This window comes from Vipera ursinii (genome assembly GCF_947247035.1).
Source record: "Vipera ursinii genome assembly, chromosome: 9".
Classification (NCBI taxonomy): Eukaryota; Metazoa; Chordata; class Lepidosauria; order Squamata; family Viperidae; genus Vipera; species Vipera ursinii.
In genome coordinates, this window is record NC_139523.1 from 14,120,892 (window position 1) to 14,143,373 (window position 22,482).

Here is a 22,482-nt window from a genome sequence, read left to right on the forward strand (position 1 = left end):
AAGCAAGCAAATTAATAAATAAAAGGATTCCCCAGAAAGGAGGCCATATTGAGATTCATCTGCAGCATGCCATAAAATATTTGACATTATTGTTCTGAAATGACTTAAGATAAAAAGCCCAAATAAAGAGACCTACCAAGGAAAAATCTCAAAACATTAATTAGAAATTTTAAAACAATTTTTTGCTTCTTTATGGTTGTTTTCCAAGCTCAAGTGACCAAAAGAATTGGAAATGTTTAAAAACCGGAACAATAGTAATAGCAGTAGTGCTATTTCTATGTGCCCCAAATACTGCATCTTATCCAGGCTACCTTTTACAATCTCATGAGATGAAGAATAGTGGATTTAAATTAAAAAATAAAATTGGCAAATATGGAGTGGCAAATATGGATAAGGCAAAAAAAATAAAAAATGGGTGAAGGTATTAAATATGAATTTGACAAGACAATTATTTATATCTAATTATCCTACAAATCTTCTCTATGAAATTCTAATAAACACATCGAGATCAAAGAAAAGTGCACAGATTATAGTACTGTACTTTTTAAGGACACAGCATTTGTTATTTGACAGGTTTGATTTGACTACACCTCTCCCCCACTCTCCCCTCCCCCATATTATGATGTGTTTTGATATGAAATTTTGGGGGAGGGAGGGTGTCAAGTCAACCTTAGTCATGCTCTGCTAGTTTTTTTTAAGCACATATTTAACCAGGAAATCCTCAAAACGTTAGTCGTGTAAGTTAGTCACTACAGCACCAACAAGAAACGTCTACCACAATATATAGCAGGCCAAGAGTTAAAAACACTGGCCTATAAATATGGAAAGAGCTAATTCATGTCACTTGTTAACATCAAGTAGATCTTCAAACTTGGCCCTTTTATGACTTGTGGACTTGAACTCCCAGAATTCCTCAGCCAGGCATGCCTGGCTGAGGAATTCTGGGAGTTTAAGTCCACAAGTCATAAAAGGGCCAAGTTTGAAGACCCCTGAAGTAGATGATTTGGTGTTAAGACAATAGCAGAGCAGCAACTTCCAAGGCTGCCAGCAGATTGAAAAGTGCTACCGGTACCACTTAGGCTGATTAAGGCTGCACTTTTTCCTCATCTAGGAGCACTAAAACACTCACCTACCCACTAAATACTAAGGCCAAGAAGTGATGCTCAACAGGATCTCACGTTTATTATTGAGAAGTGATTAATGGTGAAAGAAAGGCATCACCCATTCCTCATTGGCTTAACAAGAAAACTGAAGAAACATTCACTACACAGTTTACAATATTTTTTTTCTTCCCAAATTAATTTTCCTGTAAACAAACAAGTTTTTACCACTGTTCTCAGCCTTCAAATCAAATCAAGCCAGACTTAATCTGTAATCCATATAATGCACAAGAACAGAACATTTCTTAGGACTCTTCGTATTTCACTTTTGAGAGAGAGAAAAATGAACCACCCCCTCAGACATGACCTCGTAGACAAATCTCATTCAAATCTTCTAGGCATAAAAAAAACAACCATCAGAGTTCTTCATAAAATTCCTCTTCCAGTCCATGGGGGGGAAAAAAAAGTTACTCATTCCACTTTCCATGGTGGACGTCCAAAAGAAAGTCACAACTCGGGTTTTCCAAGTGCAAATATAAAAAAAAAATCAGGAGGAAGAGGGGCTTCAGAAGGCCAGGAAACCAGGTAAGCGGCAGATTTAAAAATCAGAAGGGGGGGAGAAATGGGCATATGCCACTTGCGGACTTTAAAATCCGATAACATAGTAAAAAGACAAACAAAAGAAGAAACAAAAAACCCCAAAGCTTATGCTCTGAAATTACAACCAAAGCAAAAAAAAAAAAAAGGAGGGGGGAGAGAGTTTTTCACTTCTACTCTACCTAGAAGGGGTTTTTTTGTTTCTGAAGTCCTATGTCTCTTGTGAAATTTCAGTACTTTTTTTTTTTAAACTGTACGTTTATAAGAGTTTGTATGGAGTCAATGAAATAAGTCCTAATTCTTTCTGGTGTAGTCTTTCTTCCTTTTGAAAGATATCCGAGATGCATCATCTCTGTTGCAGTCTCTGTGAAAAGGGCCAGCAGTTTTATTTGACGCGGCCTTGACGTTCCTGTAGGAAACAACAGAAGAAAAGAGAGATTGTTAGTGGATAGCAGTTACTGAAATGGATTACAGTGCCACAAGATTACATGGAGGCATTTTTCCGTATTCTTAACTTCTTAATAAAATACCTGCTTTTTTGCCAATTTTCATACCTCAAACATACAGCAGCGATGGCGAACCTTTTAGAGACCGAGTGCCCAAACTACAACCCAAAACCCACTTATGTATCGTCGGGTGCCGGGTGGGCGTGGCCCGTTGGGTGGGCGTGGCCAGTGCTTTTTTTTGTAAAAGAAAAAGGTGCCGGAACTCATACATGTCATACAACCCGCCTTGCCTGCCCTACAAGGTTCCATACAAAAAAGGTGCCGGAACTCCGTTCTGAGCGTTCTATGAGAAAAAAAGCCCTTGGCGTGGCCCATTGGGTGGGCATGGCTGCGGTGGTAACGGCAGACTGGTTGGAACTAAAAAAGTTCAATCAATCAATTCCAACTTTGCGAGATCTTTTTTTTTTCCTGTGAGAAGTTGAAATTGATTGAACTTTTTTTTTCTTTTTTTTGCACACGGCGGCAGAGCCCTAAAATGAAAAGGTTTTATAAAACCCAGCTGAAGGCCTAGGAATGGGGCGATGGTGCGCGTGCCCACAGAAAGGGCTCTGTGTGCCACCTCTGGCACGCGTGCCATAGGTTCGCCACCACGGACATACAGCTTTTGAAACAAAGTGTGTTACTAAAAAAAGCCTTTCATTTATGCCTCCTCCCAGCATATTTCAATTCTTTGAAATCTCACGCAAATGCTTTGCATACGTTTAACTAACCATACATTAATTTTTCCAGTTATAAGAGTAAAAACTGCAGTATAAATTAGGACACTACCCCATGGTTTTGCTCACAATTACAAATGCCACTTTGCAATGTGGAAAAGGTCAATAAGCGTCTGTTGCATTGTTTGCTATCTATCCACATTCCAAGACATAATATGCATAGGCAAATGATCACTTCTTCATCATTTGGGGAAGATACGTTTGTTCAAATAACACACTGGTAAGATTTCTCCTAAAAGAAGCTATTTCAGGAGAAGGAACTGCGGCCCTAAAAACAGTCTGTAAATCTGTCTGGTTTCTCTGAAATTTCTTTTTCCCACCAAAAGTATATTGGCATATTATGCAAGGTTAGGGTTTCTCTCTAGAAATTCTAACTTCATAACTCTTGAGATTCTGTAGGCAACCTTGGACAAAACAAATTTTAACCTCTGCCACAAGAAATGGGTGCGGGAAAGAATAATTTGCTTTCAGAAGCGACGGAACAGAAAACATTCTAGTACAATCAAAGGCAGCAACTATAATCATATTATTTGGTGATGGTAACTCTGAAAGAGGGCTTAATCTATACAAACTATTGCTCCTGCTCATCAGAGATACACTTTTGCTCCACATTTGCTTATTCTGTGGCAAATAACAGAAGGCAGAAAGATCAGCTTCTATTGACTTATGTCTGAGATAGGAAGCCATGTTCATAGTCTAAAGATCAAGGCTAGTGGCACTCGTTAACAAGTACAAGCAAATCTAATAGCTATTCAAGCACAACCAATCCTTTCTAAGTTATTCAGAACATTGTGTCAGTTGGTTATCACACACTGGTATCAAGATTGGGATGGAAGCAATGCAAATACTGTCCTCACATACAGCTGAAGGAACAAAGATAAGATTCAGTGTATAGAAGTTTCAGGAAATTAAATACAGGCAACAATATTCAATTGTTGAATATTCTGTTGGCAAAGTTTATCTACTGACCTGTTTGGTCAATGCCGTCATAAAGAATATTTTAGCTACAAATTCTGGAGATGGATAAACTGAACCATAGACCGAGTGACACTGAATCACCTGCTAGCCACCCCCAGGCTTTGGACTACAGTCTTTATCAATGACTGCTGGCCACGATGGCTGAAATCTACGGGAGTGACAGCAAAAACTATAAGGAAGCTGCTCGGGTTGCTTACCCTGACCTAAAGAGTTAAACTACCTAGGACCGTGGTGGTGAAACTGTGGCACGCAGAGCCCTCTCTGTGGGCACGCGCGCCCTCGCCCCAGTCCTAGGCCTTCAGATGGGTTTTATAAAACCTTTTCACTTTAGGCCTCTGCTCCCGTGTGCAAAAAAAAAAAAAAAGGTTCAATCAATCAATCAATTCCAACCCTACAGGAAGAAAAAAGATTTCGCAAAGTTGGAATTGATTGAACTTTTTAGTCCCACCCAGTCTGCCGTTACCAACGCAGCCAAGTTCACCCAATGGGCCACGCCCACCCGGCACCTGATGACACATAAGTGGGTTTTGGGTTGCACTTTGACCACTTGGTCTCTAAAAGGTTCGCCATCACTGGCCTAGGAAACATATCTAAGAGCCAACAATCCATATTTCTTTTACCTTGAGCTGCTAACAGGTGGTTGTATCTGTTTTGAAACCATCTCCTTTGGTTATCAAATTAGAGATCGCTGCTAAAACATCTGAATGTCTTAAATATAATTTATTCTTGCCTCTCCCCCCGCCCTTCTCAAAATAGGGTCTTAAGATCTGTTTAGACTAAAGGTAAAGGTTCCCTCGCACATGCGTGCTAGTCGTTTCCAACTCTAGGGGCCGGTGCTCATCTCCGTTTCAAAGCCGAAGAGCCAGCGCTTGTCCGAGGACGTCTCCGTGGTCATGTGGCCGGCATGACTAGACGCCAGAGGCGCACAGAACGCTGTTACCTTCCCACCGTAGTGGTCCCTATTTTTCTACTTGCATTTTTACGTGCTTTCGAACTGCTAGGTTGGCAGAAGCTGGGACGAGTAACAGGCAACCTTGGCAATTTTTAAGACCTGTGGACTTCCAACTCCCAGAATTTCCCCACAGGTCTTAAAGTTGCCCAGGCTGGATCTGGTTTAAAACCTGATCTATCTTTCTTAGAACCAAGTCAACTGTCTCCTAGACATTTTTTCCTTTTCTCTCACCGTTCCCCCTTTCTCCCCCTTTGGTACTGTACATCCTTTTTCACTGAAAGCCTACAGGTAGGGATTGCCTTTCATTATTTGGTAAATTGCACTAGGCATCCTTTAAAACTTAGGGATGAATTTATTTAGAGCATTTATATCCTGTACTTCAATCAGAAAGGTTCCAATGCAGCTTATAAATCAATAAAACTAGAAATTCCAACCAGCAAGTTTAAAGTCTGAAATGACACAACAGATAAAGATAAATTAATGAAGGAATACTAAAATGACATTTCTTATTACAAGGATCTTAGTCTGCTAGAGTTCACAGGGATAGCTATGAGGGAGGAAATAAAACCCAATGTACAAAAATAGAAAAGCACTTTACTTGTAGAAGCAAGTGTCTTTGAATGCAGTTTAATATGCCTATGTCTTGTTTATGTGATAACGCATTTATTTCACAAGGCAATCTCTGCTTTTTGATGTTTTATTAATATTGTTTGGTGTTTTATATATTACAGTTTTAATTTAATTCTAATTTATTCCAGGTAAGCCATACTGTACTGAAAAACGTGAAGGAAAAGCCAGCCAAATAAAATTAATCCCCACAGTAAAGAACTATTTTCTGTTTGCCTTTTTAAAAAAGGACAACTTGGAGTAATACTTGTAATGCTTCCTTATCCTAATCCAGCCTTTCTCAACTGGGATTTTGTGAGGGATTGCAATTAAAACCAAATCAGCCAACACTGTATTTTAAATTTTGTGCACTCCACAATACCACAAATCACGACCCAACTGCCTCCCTGCCAATGTGCTGTTGTTGCAAAACAACAGCACATTGTACTGATTAGACATGAATTGTATTATAAACTGTTCATTTATTTTAATTTTTATGCAGGGATTCCCTGAGACTTGAAAATTATTTCAAGATTCCTTCAGGGTAAAAAGTTGCCCTATATCTATTCTATTCTATACAGATCCTGTCCTTTGCCAGTGAAAAACAGGGTCTAATGTCTTATTCCATACCTTTCGTCTGATTAGTAGACAGGGTGATGGTCACAACATTTTTTTTAAACATAATCTACTTATATCACAATGTTTTACTCCAATTTAAGTTTTTGCAATCTGAAAGAATTTAACAATACTCCTTATGCATGTATTCCAGTTCTGCTCACTGCTTCTGAGAAGTATTTGTTTACCAGTCATCATTTAATGCAAGATTACTGGAAAACACACAAAGGAAAAGTAAAATGCCATATAATACAATGCTACTGACATAACTTTATGCAGGGTTCTGTGAAAGGAAGGACACAGCTTTCAGACTTTTATAATAACCAGCATTTTGGGTTTTATATGAAATGAATCAGCATACATTACAGCAAGAAAGGCCAATCATCAGATGAGACATTAATCCAAGAATTGATTTTTATGCACAACCATGAAATCTGAGGGGCAGTCTCTCATATTTAATACAAAATCTCCACCCATTTTATTCAACTTTGTTTTAATACAAAATTGTAAATGCAATAACTCAATGAAGGATTATGTTACCAGGAGAAGCTCTTGAAAATTACGGTACAAATTCAAAGATATAATTTGAATGTCTTGCAAGTCACAGTACAGTCAGTACAGCAGTGGTTCCCAACATTTCTGGCATCAGGGACTGGTTTTGGAAGGGGTGAAGGATTTTTTCGTGCACAATCTAGATCCAAATGAAGCTTCACTCATTCACCAGCTGCTTATACAGCCCAGGTCCTAATAGGTCACAGACCGGGACCGGTCCACAGACCAGGGGGTTGGGGACCCCTGCAGTATAGCATTTTTCTGTTATGGCAAAACCTGAATCCATATATAAAGTACAGCTAAGACTGGGGCATGAAAACATTTTTTAGGTTTGCAGACTCATATCAACATTCTGACTCCATTTCTGATTAAACACCCACTTAGCCATGGATCCCAGAATGGAACAAACTATAGCTAAGCAGCGAAGCACTGTAAACTGATTGGCTGTAAATTATCTGATGAAGCTACTTGCTTCCACAAGACAGGCCTCCATGTTTTCCCCAAAACACCCAATTTCAGATGTACTGTAAGCCTGAAATGAACAATCTAAGACAGGTAAAGGTGCCTGTGGAAAATAAGGGAATATCCACCATGCTGTCTTGTACCAAAGAAAAGTGCTTTCCACTTTTACAGTGCCTATATATGAACATAATTCAAAGATAATTTTAATCCTCACCCAGGCCTTTGGTGAGATGAGAATTAAACCCTTCATTTTATTGTATCTGGTCTCTTACACTTGCCATCTTTTAGTATTATTTTTATGTTTTATTGATTTCATTGTAGTTTGATTGTTGTAAGCCTCCCCCCCCCACGTTGAGTCAGGTGGCATACAACCTGAATGATTAATAACTTAATCTAACACACGGTTTTCTTCACCATACCTAGTTATTTATCTTATTTGCTTTTCATTCTGTGGCCTAGTTTTTTGCCCATTAGGCATTCTAGGCAGAATGATGTCTGAACTGTTCTTGAGAGGTAGCCTAAAATCTAGAAACACACAGAACCTTCCAGGTATTTTTTTCTTATTAAGAGCCTTTATATAGTATCCCAACATATGACTTTTCTATGTATCTTAAGCAGCACTTTAGATGCCCACAAGTACATCCCAAAATAAACAGGCTCATTTCAGTCAAAGAACAGCTACAGGTTGAAAGCTCAAAGGTTTTTTGCCTCATGGCTCTCCTTATTACAAGTAGTCTCAACTTACAACAGTTCGCTTAGTGATTGTTCGAAGTTATATGGCACTTATGTTTTCCACACTTACAATCGCTGCAGCATCCCCAGGGTCACATGACCAAAATTCAGATGCTTGGCAACTGACTCATGTTTATGACGGCTGCCGTGTCCTGGAGCAAGTGATTATCTTTTGCAAACTTTTGACAAGCAAAGTCAATGGGGAAGCCAGATTCACTTAACTGCAGTGATTCAACTTAACAAATGGGGCAAGAAAGGTCATAAAATGGGGCAACAAATGTCTCACTTAGCAACAGACATTCTGGACTCAATTGTGGCTGAAAGCTGAGGACTACCTGTATTTCAACACAAGAACGAACCTGGGACTGCTATTCTATTCAAAAATGAAATTAAAATATCACGAATAAGTGCATGGGACACTCTTTTAATGTCAACCATATTAAACTATTCCAAAAGGAAAGGATAGAGACTTCCTGTTCTTCATACTTAGCCTGGCAATTATTGTTGACTTCAGTTAATTTGATTTACATTACCCAAGTGTGTTTTGTCCAGAAAGGCAAATGAAAAGCAGACTGCAATCATCAGGCAAATTCTTAAAGCTCAGATATGTGCTTTGTTGATGCAGTTCAGAATATTAGGAAAATATATGCATTACAGCCCTACATAAGATATTACATCTATAATTGATGAGCTGGGAATAAATTATTAGTAGCCATTTTAACACGAGCAGAAGCGCCAGCATACACTAGAGGAGACAATTTATTTTTGCCATTAAGCAACATAAAATACTTTACACAGAAACATTTATGATACTTTAATGCAAACAGAAAAACTGCTTTATTCAAAACTTGGACAATTTGCAGCATTCACTGGAATAATATTATTCAATCAGTGTTTTCATGTTAAGGTTGCAGTTCTGGGTTCTATCTTATTGATAGGATGTTACAGTTTCAAGATACTGTAATACATCCAGAGAGACTTGGAAATACAGTTTCTGCAGTATCACAGTGTTATAGTTACACAGGAAGAGTTACACAGTAACAAGTAATTATCCAACCAATGAAACAGTGTAACCCTCCCCTTTTTTTTAAAAAAAAAAAAGAAGCTGTACTAGTAGTCAAATTTAAAAAATGGAAGCTTCAAAGAGTACAAATAGATACTCTCTTAACATTATTCTGCAAGGGTGAGAACAACCAGTCTTAGAAATAGCATTTTATATGCTACAGGACAGAGACATCAATAAATGCTTCTGTCCAGCAAACCTAAAGGCCAACTCCTATTAGTCTTGGATTCTTATGGGTATGTGTCATCCAAAACTGGCATGCTGAAGATCAAATACAAATCCTATATAAGAGACTGTGAGAAACAGTTCATTCTTTAGGGAGTACTGTTAGCTTATTCAAGTTGTTTAGAAAATGTCATAGGATACACATACGTTGTTTCTGAGGTCTCTCAATTCCAGCTAGAAAGAGCAGCTTATGGACCTTTTCAGTTTTAACCTTTAAATATCAGATCACTTAATAAAATACTTTAAGATAAAAAAAAATACTTTTTTGGGGGGGGGGGGGAGAGTGCCTTTACATCAGTGTCAACTCCCAGACAGGTCCCTACAATTTTCTTGGCAAGATTTTGAAAGTGGTTTGCCATTGTCTCCTTCCTAGGGCTGAGTGTGTGTGTAACTGGCCCAAGATCACCTGTCTGGCTTGGTGCCTAAGGTAGGACTAGAATTCACGGTCTCCTGGTTTCTCACCTGGCGCCTTAACTATTACACCAAACTGGCTGCCTATCAAAAATGATCAAGCACATCCAAGTAATATATTTCTGCTGACCTGCTATTTTTCATGCCTGTATTTTCTTTACTACTTTGAATCTCCATGATGAATTTTAAAATTAATTTTTGCTTCTTCCAGATGCTTTGTTGACATGGTTACCCTAAAAATATTATGCCTATATGTTTTCACATTTCTGGGTCTTACAAATGATCATATTTTTTTCATTTAGAGACTATGGTTGCCTACATTAATCTTTCCATGTCCACAGCCACAACTGTAATTACGATGTGACAGCATAAATCCTACCCACTATAAGAAAACATGTATTTCAGCATAAACAAGCGGAACAAAAAAAGACCATACCTATGATTGTACAAGATGTACTGTTATATTAGAAAAATCAGTATGTTAAGTTAATGGTTTAGATACCAAGAATTACATAAAGGTAAAGGTTCCCCCGCACATGCGTGCTAGTAGTTTCCAACTTTAGGGGCTGGTGCTCATCTTCGTTTCAAAGCCGAAGAGCTAGCGCTTGTCCGAGGACGTCTCCGTGATCATGTGGCCGGCATGACTAGACGCCAAAGGCGCACGGAACACTGTTACCCTCCCACCGTAGTGGTCCCTATTTTTCTACTTGCATTTTGACGTGCTTTCGAACTGCTAGGTTGGCAGAAGCTGGGACGAGTAACAGGCGCTCACTCTGTTATGCGGCACTCGGGATTCGACCCGCCAAACTGCCAACCTTCCGATCGACAAGCTCAACGTCATTTTCTTGTACAATAGTCTCATGTCAAAGGACACTTAAATAAAACAAAACCTTGTAAGCAAGTTGAGAGGGTCACTAATAACTAGAGCAGTGGTTCTCAACCTTTTCTTCACCATGGAACACCCCCCCACACACACACACATACTTTAAATACCTTTTGTGGTCATGGACTATGGCCATGGACGACCAAGACTTAACTCAAAATTTAAACGATAACATTTCTTCAAGACTTCATAGACCCCTGTGACGACATTGTGCCCCCCCTCCAGGGATGAGAACCACTGAACTAGAGTATATCTTTAGCAATTTTTAGGGTACATCGGTGGTACACTGACTATCAATTCCTCATCAGTTAGTGCCTCAAGAAAAAATAATAATTGCAGAATGCAAAGCTGATCTTATTCCTTAAGTTAAAATAAAGCATGACACTAGAGGAATCATGCCAAAGATATTGATTGAAAAGCATTTCCACCCATAATTCAGTTTACAAACAATAAGCACTATTATCCAGGGCATCTCATGGAGAATGGGAAAAAGCCTACTTGCTACCACTATATGCTTAAATCTAATGCTCTTTCATACTACACAAACTCACTACAATTTGGCTAGAACAGATTCTAGTTTAAATACCTTTGCCACAAGTTATACTTAATGATGACCTCTGCAAATCTACTTGGGTATTGATGTTCACAATTTACTCGATCTTAGACCGTAACATCCAGCCTCCCTTTTATTTCTCTTCCCTGACTGCTCAACATTACCTTTTTCACATTTTCCTCCTCTTCCTGGCGTTTCTCATAGTGTGAGAAGTCATCAAAGATGGAAGTGGTGTGCTTGTAAGTAGCAATGATTTTCAGCACCTGTTTAGCCTTTTCCAGAGGCACCTCCTGAGTGTCCCTGGAGTTGGTCACTGGTTTATTCTCATTGTTCTCTAAGCGAATGTGCCGCAGTTGGCTGTTGGGAACGTCCTTCACAAAAATCCACCTGACATCAAATCGCCCCTTCCATTTGTCCTGGGACCACACGCCAGCGCACGTATTGTAGTCCACAGCAGATTTCATTTCTGCCACTCCACAGAAATGACCACTGCCGTTGACACTGAATAGTAAGTAAACAGGACCTTTTCCATTCATGGACCGATAAGCAGCATCCAGTCTCTTATTACCGTGCTCTGTACTGCACCAGATGTTATATTTAATGGAACGATGGATATCGTCTTCAGAATAGCTCTTGATAATAAAGACCCTCCCATGTTTTGGGTTCCAGTCAAAATCCTTTGGGTTGTAGTTGTTGATAGATCTCAACTTCTCCAAGACAGGGTGTGGCTCCAAAGGCGCAGACCCAGATGTGGTTTGAGACTGTCCTACTGCATTACCATCAACTCCATTTTGGCCAAACCCATTTCCACGGTTACGAGGTGCAATCCAACGGGCAGGCTGAGCTGCCTGTTGCTGAACTGGCAACTGAGTTGGTTGGGATGTTGCAGGTGGCAGAGGTTGTGACTGTTGTCCTGCTGAAGGCTGCATTGCTGGCGGACTATTATTCATCTGTTGACCCATTGGTTGGGGAGATATTTGGGTTGGTGGCTGACCAATATTCTGAACTAAAGCCTGGGAAGGGGGTTTTGCCACTGGTCCTTTATTATCCCAAGTTCCAATGTCCATATTGTGTTTAATGGGGGGTGGTGGAAGACTTGAACCTGCAATCCCATTCTTGGTCTTCAGCTTGGGCTGTTGCTTTGCAGGTTTGCTTGCAATATCCGCCCAGGATGTTGGTTTGGGAGGAGCAATAGTAGCTGGGGGCAAGCTATTAGAAGTTCCAATATTACTGGCAATAGACCCACTGCCAACAGCAGAGCCAACAACTTTGGGGACATTGCTTGCTACATCAGTGCTGCCTAGTTTCAAGGCTGCCATTCCTTGGTCTATGGTATTCATGCCAGGTGCCTTGTTCAAGGTGTCATTGGCAAACGCTGACTGTCCATCAATCATTGCTCCACCCAATGAACTTGGTGCATAAGCATAGTTGCTACTGTATCCTGAACTTTGAGTTGATTGCCCCTGAGAACTGTTATTTCCCCAAGCAGAGAAGTCAATTCCACTGGGGAAAAAATTAAAGCCATGCTGTCCCAGAAATGGTGTACTGCCAAGGGCCCCTGGCTGTCCAAACATGGCATCTGGGAGAAAATGAGGCTCTCCATTGCTTAGCTGTCCATAAGAAGTCAAATAGGGCATGGGTGGATCGCCCCCAGTAGACCAAGCAGCTTCGCCCAAGGAGTAGGAAAATCCAATGGATGGGCTGTAGTAATTCGGCATGTAAGAATCGGACATGGCAGTATATGCGTTGTTCTGGAAGAAAAAAGCAAGAACTAAAGAGTTAGACTGAACAATACATGCTACAGCACAAAAACTAAATTAAATCTATGTAGATCATTCTTCCATGTTACCGTTCAAGCCAAAATTATGCTTTAGAATGCAGGACTACACGAAAAAGCGAGATATTATTTTAGTGCATCAGAGAAAAATGGGGCCATCCTACTTCTTATGCAAACCCCCAAAATAAATTCACTTTTGCCACTAAACACCATCTAATGTGTGTGGGGGTTGTACTTTTTAATCTAGGTCAGTGTTTTTCAACCACTGTTCCGCGGCACACTAGTGTGCCGCGAGATGTTGCCTGGTGTGCCGTGGGAAAAATTGAAAAGTAATTATAAAATACTTTCTTTGTGTTTATTTGATTCCTATTCAAGAGAATTACTTTATATATAGTCAATATACCTCTACTCCGCGAGCTGCATTGGCTTCCGGTTGCCCTCCGGGTGAAATTCAAGGTGCTGGTTATCACCTATAAAGCCCTACATGGCCTGGGTCCGGGATATCTGAGGGAATACCTGCTGCCGGCATCAAACGCCCTTCGCCCAGTGCGCTCCCACAGGGAGGGTCTGCTCAGGGTTCCGCCGGTGAGAGATTGCCGGCGGGTGACACCCAGGGATAGGGCCTTCTCAGTGGGAGCGCCTGCCCTCTGGAACCAGCTGCCGGTGGAGCTGAGGACTGCCCCCGACCTCCGATCATTCCGCCGGGGCCTGAAGACCTGGCTTTTTCAGCTCTCGGGCCCAGACTGAGGAAGAATTTTTAATTTGGGGTTTTTTAACTGACTACAGGGTTAATTTAATACTTTTTAATTTGTTCTTAATTTTTGTATTTTGGATTTTTAATTCCCTGTAAACCGCCCTGAGTCCTCAGGGAATAGGGCGGTATATAAATATAACTAAATAAATAAATAAATAAATAAATATAGGCACAGAGTTAAATTTTTTAACATTTTCTAATGGTGGAGTGCCTCGTGATTTTTTTCATGAAACAAGTGTGCCTTTGCCCAAAAAAGGTTGAAAAACACTGATCTAGGTAGCCCTTTACCGAGGTATAGCTCGATAATGAAACACATAGGAAGATGAACTACAAGTAATGCTAGCTTGCTTCCTTTTTAAAAAAAAACAGCTTGTAAGAGGACTAAAAAAATAACTTAAATATTGTTTATTTAAGTGGTTTATGGAGAAAGGAATTCCACACATCACCTTAAAGTAATAATACTAATGCAAATTAAAACATCACCTAAGTGAAATCTTGGACTTTGTTTCACAAGCCAACGAATATACAAAAGAAGATAAAGAATTTTTTTTTCACCTATTGTATTTCAATACCAAATTTCTTAGCAACAGAATATTATATCTTTCCAACCAAACCACTGGAAATATCCCATGTGTGTTTTGAATGGAATAACTGGCACCAAAGGGAAGGCAATCACTGACTACAGGATTTCTATCATTTCATTCTGTAATTCCACCACTCAAACCTTTAAATTTCTCATGTATGTTAGCTCAGAATTCAAAATACAAAAAAAAGTCAGTGGCAACCCTTCACTATCAACAGCTTCAGATAACAGTAAGGCAATCTTCTGTTTACAGTACTCAAGTGTAGGTATAAATAGCATAATAAATATAAGATTAGAAATAAACCAAACAACTGAAGAGTTACTGTTTCCCCAAAAATAAGACCCGACCTTTTTTCCCCCCTCCAAAATAGGCACCAGGTCTTATTTTCCGGGGGAGGGGGGTGTTTTCCACTCACCTCCGGCACCAACAGCTCCACCCAGCCGGCCCACTTCTTCTGGGACTGAAGGAGCAGCTTCATTCTGCAGCTGAGAATAGACCTCCAGCCTGCATTTTACAGTCAAAGGCCTTTCCGGAAGGCCACTGCAGCCGAGAACCAAGCTATGGATTCAATCCATAGCTCGGTTCTCAGCTGCAATGGCCTTGCAGAAAGGCCTCTGATTGTGAAATGAAGGCCTGGAGACACTACAGAAGACGTGTGTGGGCAAGGAGAGGCCTGGCTGATTTTTAGGTGTGTGCCTTGCCCCAAAACTAAGGCTTATTTTTGGGGGTAGGGCTTATATTAGGCCCACACCCCAAAATCAAGCTAGGGCTTATTTTCAGGGACGGTCTTACTTTCGGGGAAAGTCATATTGCTTAAAGGAATTTTATTACTTTAAGGGAACATTTAGGTCTGTTTAAAGAAGTCTATGCTGATCACCAACTGCCTACAATTGCTCTAAAATGATGCCTAGGAATGACAACACCGAGATTTGTCCCACCTTCATTCAACTGAGTATTTAAGAATGATAACAGCAACAGAGAAATATAATTCCATAATTATATTTGTTATATGACCATTAACTGAACCCCAAACATCAGATGGCTGAATATAATTCATGTCTAATGTTAGGCCGAGGTTTTAATTTAACATTTATTTATAAATCATTGTGTCTGAAGTGCACTTTAAAACAAAATAACTTCCTAAAGGTCCAACTGCTTTAATAACATAAAGAGATTAAACAAGCATATCAGAGTTTTAAAGGTGTTAAACAGAGGGGTAACACTGAGTATGGTACTGTACTCACATAAAAATGTTCTAAATATTCATTGAAATTACTTGGAAATGGACTTTGCCATTAACTGCGCAGGTTAGGAATATATCCTGTTGCAGCAAGTGTGTGATAAGTAACATGTCTAAAACATCCCCTACTCACCACTTAAAGGATTTTCTAGAATGACTCAATGTCTCATAAAGTTTTCTGACGACTGAAGTAATGACAAAGCTCAAATGCATGAGTATTTTTATCAAAATCAGATTAACATTGCAGACTATTCTTGCCTATGTTTAACCAGTGATATTCCAATTTACAACAGGAAATTAAAAGGTTAATAGGTTGCATCCTTTCCTAGTAAAAACAATCTGCAGAGATAGTGCTCTGCTGTCACTGCTAGGAATAAACTATGACAAAACAGCAACAAAATAGCCTACAAATTAATGGTTAATCAACTTGTATGCGTTTAGATCCCTAGCTTAGGACCCATCTTTTAAATAGAGCTTATTCTATATAAACTTAAACTTGGGCATGTTGACATTTACAGGTCTGTTCTTGTTTTTTAGATATTTGGAAGGAGGGAAGTCATTCCCATCAACAGCAAGGATATAATTACAAGAGTACAATTGCAAGTTTAACTCATGTGCACCTTTTTATAATTGACAAGTAGCCAAGAAACTGGGCAATGAAAATGCTTATTGTAGTTCACATTAGCTATCTCCTAAGCTGGAGTTTTAATGCACAGTTTTCTGTGAAGTTCCCAGATCAAAATATTGCTACTGTTTCTCAGCTTAAAGTTGATACCTCTCCTTTATGATTTTATAACTTGAAAGTTCATCTACAATGTTGTAGTTCGCTTTCCTTACAAGACCTCTCAGAAACTGCACAATTACAATATATACTTAGCTGCAGACCTAAGAATATTTTACAACAGCATTCCTCCAGCCTTCCAGCTATTTTCACACTACAAATCCTATTCTCCAATTGTTCGCCATGAACAATGAACATGTACTGGGCACTAGAACCCAACACCATGCAGAAATTCCTAGAATCCTCTTCCAAATGATGAAATTCTTGGCCCCCAAACCTCTGCAAAAGTTTGTGCACAGAAAAATATCTGTGACTTAGTAAACAAAGAAAATGAATTTAGAGCTTAAAAACTAGAAGTCTCGACACTTAACCTGCTAAAAGGTTGTTTAGAACAATGACAAGTAGGTAAAAAGAACATTTTTTGACTCAGTCTTGATTATTGAAGACTAAAAGACATTTCCATGAAATTTTCTTGGCAACCACACACACAAAAAATGCTATTATGATTTTGGGGGATATTTTTTCAACTTCCACATTTAGTTTACAGCTTATATTTCCTAGCTCTTCTAGCTGAACACTAACAAGACTCATCCCTATTTAGCTTTTGGGGATCAGCCAAGATCAGCCATGTAAGAGAACACATTCTACATATAGTTTACTAGCTCTCAACCTCTATGTAATGTTAGACCGTACTAGATGTATGGTCTAGTTAAGATCCAAAGCTAATTAAGGTACTTTTCAATCTAACAATTTCAATCATACCCACAATTCATTTTTATAAATTAACAGTTTATTTCAGTACAAGGTGAAATATAAGCCACCTAGAGATGCCTTTAGGAGAGATGGGCAGCATATAAGTTTAATAAATAAACATACGTGGAATAGAGTTGGTCAGCTTATTTTAAATGTACTTACTCAGAAATTCAGACAATTCTGTACAAAATTATTTCTTAATGTATTAAAGTTGGTCCCACTGAAGAGGCTTTAAAGATTTATAAAGTGTAGGACACTGTTATAAGCTGCTAGCAAGCATTAACAGGTAATTAGTAAATGAGCTGAGTATAAATTATGAAAGCAGAGAAATAAACAGAATTCTAGATGGCATGAGTAAAAGGGCAGAATAAAAGCAAAGAACACCATGAAACAAATAAGTACATTTTTTAACACTCACCGGTCTGGCCTGAGGACTCAAGTAAGGTTCAATATCATCATCATTTAAGCTGTCTTTCTGATGCACTGATCCATTTTGCACTAAAAACAAATGTTTTAACAAGGTTACTCAATTCTGATATTAATGTTCAATAATTTAAGAGATATAAAATTGAAGAACCTTTTGTCAGAAATTAAACGTTTAAGATTAGCTATTACTGCTCAAGGATAAGAGAATACACTCACTTCTCATAGTATCCATCTGTTTCATTGGGGATTAGTGGTAGGTAGTGAGGTTAAATTAAGTCTTGCAAATAGCTTACAAAGTCTTTGTAAATAGCTCCAATGTATTTTACTAGACACTACAGCACACCTGGAAATTGGGTGGTATACAAATTAAATAAGTAAAAACATCATGTAATGTGACAAACACCCCTCCCCCATCTGAGACTTGAAGGGAAGCTTTAGTTGACTAACATATACAGGCGTGTGGGGAGGAGGGAATAAAGCCTATCATCCAATATATAGTGGGCTGTCATGCAGAAGGCAATGTCAACACCTTCCTGCTGCACCAAGAGTCACGATTATCATTAATTAGATGGAAATTACAGAAAAATAAATCAATCATGTTTACATGTTAATCATGGTTTAGGTATGAGCATACATAATACACTATCAAAAACAAAAACCACATTATGGTTTAAGTATGATGTGAAACTTCTTCCCTCTATGGCACAAGGTGCTTCATTAAGAATAAGATATTTTTTTAATAGAGCAATAGTCCTAAGAGGAACATTTTTGTTGCTTCTTTTTTTACAAACAGAAGTTAATCATCTCTCAAGGATGTTGAGGACATCTCTATGCATCTGAGGAAGCCAGCTGCGGCTCAAACATGTTACATCTTTTAATAGAATTTGTTAGTCAAAAAAAGATGTTAGCGGATTCCTGACTTTTTTCAAGAATATTACTGCACATTCAGCACTAGATAAAAGAGTCAGACTGAATGACCTTCCCTTCATCTGGATTTTAAACTTTTGAACTCATAATGGAGTTTACAAGCACTTCCCCTTCTGACAATCTATGTCATATTTACAGGCATTTCAAGAAAAAAAACCCTGCATGGTTTTCAAGGAGTTTTAATTTGCTTGTGGAAGCCATAAACTGGGCCCTTGAGGCAGCTGACTTTGCAAACTACTCTCACTTCAGCCTTCAAAGGCTACATTTAAAGCTACACATGCTCATTAAAACAAGGAAGGAAAGTTAACTAATCTTATCTTTTACACCTTCGTATTTGTTTTTCATCTATTAATATCTGATCAGGCCATTTCTCTCCCCCCACCCTTTGGTTTGAAATACTGCAGATCAGCTACCTAGGTGCAATGATTAAGAACCAGCAGTTTTAAATCAAAAGCCAGTTTTTACTTTTAAAAGTCTGCCTGGAAGAGAGGCCCTCCCTTTTTGTATGCGCTTCACACCAAGCCATTCCTTATTTTATCACCCTTCTGCCAATATGGGTGGGTGGCCGAGCTGGAGAGAATAGAGAATAAAGAGGAATGGGGAGAGGGAGAGGGAGAGAGAGAAGAAAGAGAGAAAAAAAGAGAAGAAAGAGAGAAAAAAAGAGAAGAAAGAGAGAAAAAAAGAGAAGAAAGAAAGAAAGAAAGAAAGAAAGAAAGAAAGAAAGAAAGAAAGAAAGAAAGAAAGAAAGAAATTCATCTATCGGAATCAGCCACTGAATCCCCTTTATGAATGTTTCAGGCGGCTTTTAATTCTGACTCAACTTTTACAGTAATCTACATCCTCCAGCAGCCCGATAAAAAAAAAAAGGACCTATTCACCGACTGCTTTGCCTTTTACAGACATTCAACTATCCTGGCCAACCAAGCTGGCCGTTTTCAGGGTGGCTGGCAGAAGGCACCTCCGCAGACAGGGCAGAGATTGGAAGCCTCCGATCCCACATCTTGGCGGGGGTCTGGCTGTTTAGGGCAGCGTTTCCCAACCTTAGGAACTTGAAGATGCGTGGACTTCAACTCCCAGAATTCCCCAGCCAGCATAGCTGGCTGGGGAATTCTGGGAGTTGAAGTCCACGCATCTTCAAGTTCCTAAGGTTGGGAAACGCTGGTTTAGGGTAGCCCCCTCCTCCTCCCTAAGAGAGCGAGGCAGCCAGGCCCGCACACGGGAGAGAAAAGGGCGCTGGAAGTCGGAGCCGCCCGCCCTCCCTCCCTCCCTCTCCCGAGGCTCCCTCGGCAACCGCCGGCCCGGAGCCCCCCGCCGCGGCTGCGGCTTCCTCACCTTTGCTGCCTTGTCCCTTCGGTCTCTGGAGCGGAGACGACGACGACGCGGCGGCGTTGGCCAGAGCGAGGCAGGAAGAAAGGGGAAGAGGGAGAGAAGCGATAAGTCATGCGGCGGCGGCGGCAACAACAGGCCCGGCCGGGAAAGAAGGGAGGAGGGGAGGAAGAAGCCCCAGCCTAGGCCGCTCCGACCTGCCGGGGGGGGGGGAGACGGCACGAAGCGAGCGAGGGAGGGAGGGAGGGAGGGAGGGCCGGGCCCGGCAGGGGTTTCTTTTGCGGAGGGAGGGAGGCGAGGGAAGTGGAGGCGCGAGCCTTTCTCCGTCCGTTTGGCCGCCCCCCTCCCCCCCGGCTAGGCCTGAAGCCGGGGCCTTTCCCAGCGTGGCGCCCCTCACGCCTGGGGCGCCGCTCTCTCCCGCCGCCGGCCTCCCTTCCTTGGCTTACCTGCTCCAAGAGGCTGCTGGCCGACATGGCGCTCCGTTCAGCGGCGAGGTTCCGAGGCGAGCGGCGCGGCGAGGCGAGGGGCGGGGGTGGCGGCAACCGCGGCGGCTTTGTCCGGGGAAGGAGGAGGAGGAGGAGGAGCAGCAGCAGCAGCAGCAGACACACCGCGCGGATCGCTCTCGGCTTCCTGGAGGACTCTGACTGGCTCGCCCCGCCCGCTGCTCCGCCCGCTCGGCTCGCGCTGCGTCGCCGCTCTAGCCGCTCGAGGGCTGCCCACAGCTCGCGCTCTATGGTGCTCGCCCGCCCCGCGCACGCGCGCGCGCGCGCGCACTCAGGCGCGGAGAGAAGGGAGGGGGCGAATGGGCGGGCGCGGCAGGCAGGCCGGCTCGGCTCGGCTCACCAGGCGACGGTCACGCGGCCGAAAGGCGAGAGGAGGCGCGCGCGCGCGCGCACGGCGAGAGAGCAGGCGCGAAGCCAGGCGGGGAAAAAAAGGGGGGGGGAGAAAGGGGCGGGGGTAAAAGAGGGAGGCGGTGGCGGCAGCCGCAAGCAGCATTGGTGGGAAAAAAGCACGACGGGTAAAATGGCTGATGCGCTTGTGGGGTCTTGTTAAGGGTGTTGGCAGCGCCCCCTTTGGGGAGGTTTGGAAACGCAGGGAAGAAAAGGCCCAGGAGAAAAAAAAAGTTGTGAACGATGCCCGCGTCTCTTTTCGCGCGTACATGGCTTCTGTCGACACGCGTTCTGACTTGAATCTCGTGTGGGCGAGGGATCAGGAGAACTGATTGCAGTGATAAGGACTGTTCCTTCGACTGGGCTTACATCAGTGAACCCTAATCCCCAACTAGCGTCTCCAAATCACCCCTATCTGAAGGACCCCCAAGTGGGGAAGACAGGGAAAAGTAACGTTCGCCTCGGAGTTGAGTTTAACGTTGATGGACAGTTTTCGTGGCAAGCTCAAAGTGTAAGTTGCAGTTTTCTCCCTCTTTTGCTGACTTCACCGTCTAGCCTACTACAGTCTTGGATTTCTCGGGTGACTCCAGATCCGTGTATAAACCAGGAAGAAACTGATTAAACCAGGAAGAAACTGGCTTGCCTGGCTCTCTTTATCTGCCAAAGTCGGCTGGTGATTAGTTATGCATAATATGCTAAGCCATAATGGGTTTGGTTTGGCTTGTCAAGTTTTGGGATTCCAGTCACCGTGATTTGTAAAATATTGTTGGATTGGTACATGTTCTATGGTCTCCTGCTTGAATGGGGGATTGGACTAAAAGGCCTCCAAAGTCCCTTCCAATTTCATTATTCCATTATTTCCTTCTATTTTCTCCACAGACGCTTGTGGGATAGACTGGGTTGAGAGTGGTAGCCCTTACAGTCATCCAGTGTGCTTGTGATTGATGGCAGACTTGAATCTTGGTCTGTCTGATCCTACACACCTTCATCACAAATCACACCGGCTCTTATCATGTGCTTTAGAATAGATGCGCCATCCCTTGAGTATAAAACTAGTGCATGAAAACCTGGACTTATTGAGTCAAATAAACACATAGTAATTAAACCATGTTAGTTCACATGTTGTACTGTGCTTTGAACACTGCACTGAAAAGTTACACTTAAATATTCTGAATGTTTTGAGTCAGTACAAATGGATCATTTTTAGCAAACAAAACCTTGTTGAGAAAAAGGGCATGTTAGTTTAGTAACCTTTTCTTTGAACTGGAATGGGCTGTTGGGTTTACAGCTGAGATCAGACACTTTTATTAACTGTGTTAACTAAAGAAGAATTAGGAACCAGCTTTGGACAAATGAAAAGTCCTAAGTTGTCAAGGATGGTTTGTAAATTTCTGCCATTTTTCATCTTCGTAAGGACACTGATCAGATCCATACCCTGTGCTTAACCATATTTTCATCATGCTTTGTTAAATAACCCACCTTTGTTAGAGTTCATGCCTTGCACTAAAGCAAAAAGAGATCAAATTGAGCCTCAGCACAATGGGTTGAAGATCCTTCTCCCACCAAACCTATCACCTACTTTTTATTCCTCTTTTTTGCTTTTGATGGAGAAGACTGAAGCTCCAATAGGCTGTACTACTTTCTTTAGCTTTAGGTGTGAAAGGGGCACCATCCACTTCACACAAGAAAGCGAACATAGGTGGTGTAGAACAGTATTTTTCAACGTTGGAACTTTAAGACACGTGGACCTCAACTCCCAGAATTCCCCAGCCAGGAACAAACACTCCTGTGGACCAGCCAGGGACCATCCTCTTTTCAAGAGACTCCATTTCAACATTTGGTGGGAGTTCCCCTTTGGTTTTCTTGTGTATATGTGACCTCAGTTTCCCAAAGAAAGTGAGGAAAATGATTTCACTTTGACATGATCAAAAACAGACTGACTTTTCTGTTTCTCTTTACTACGGCATTAACATTCTTTTAAAAAATAGCGAGTCTTAAATTATATTCCACTGACTTTTGACTGGTTTTAATGACCCAAAGAAGAATACCTGTGCAGGTAATCCCCAATGTACG

General features: G+C 41.2%; 1 protein-coding gene across 1 annotated transcript; it reads right to left on the bottom strand.

Moving 5' to 3' along the window:
* Positions 1 to 1,163: 1,163 nt before the first annotated feature.
* On the bottom strand, positions 1,164 to 20,264 carry YTHDF2 (YTH N6-methyladenosine RNA binding protein F2). The gene is made up of 5 exons (XM_083370031.1): positions 19,966 to 20,264; positions 19,526 to 19,550; positions 17,259 to 17,338; positions 11,116 to 12,702; positions 1,164 to 2,106 (listed from the first exon to the last, which is right to left on the bottom strand). Exons 1-5 carry the CDS (start codon positions 19,990 to 19,992, stop codon positions 2,083 to 2,085), a joined length of 1,743 nt encoding a protein of 580 aa, XP_083226157.1. The 5' UTR covers positions 19,993 to 20,264; the 3' UTR covers positions 1,164 to 2,082.
* Between the last annotated feature and the right edge of the window lie 2,218 nt (positions 20,265 to 22,482).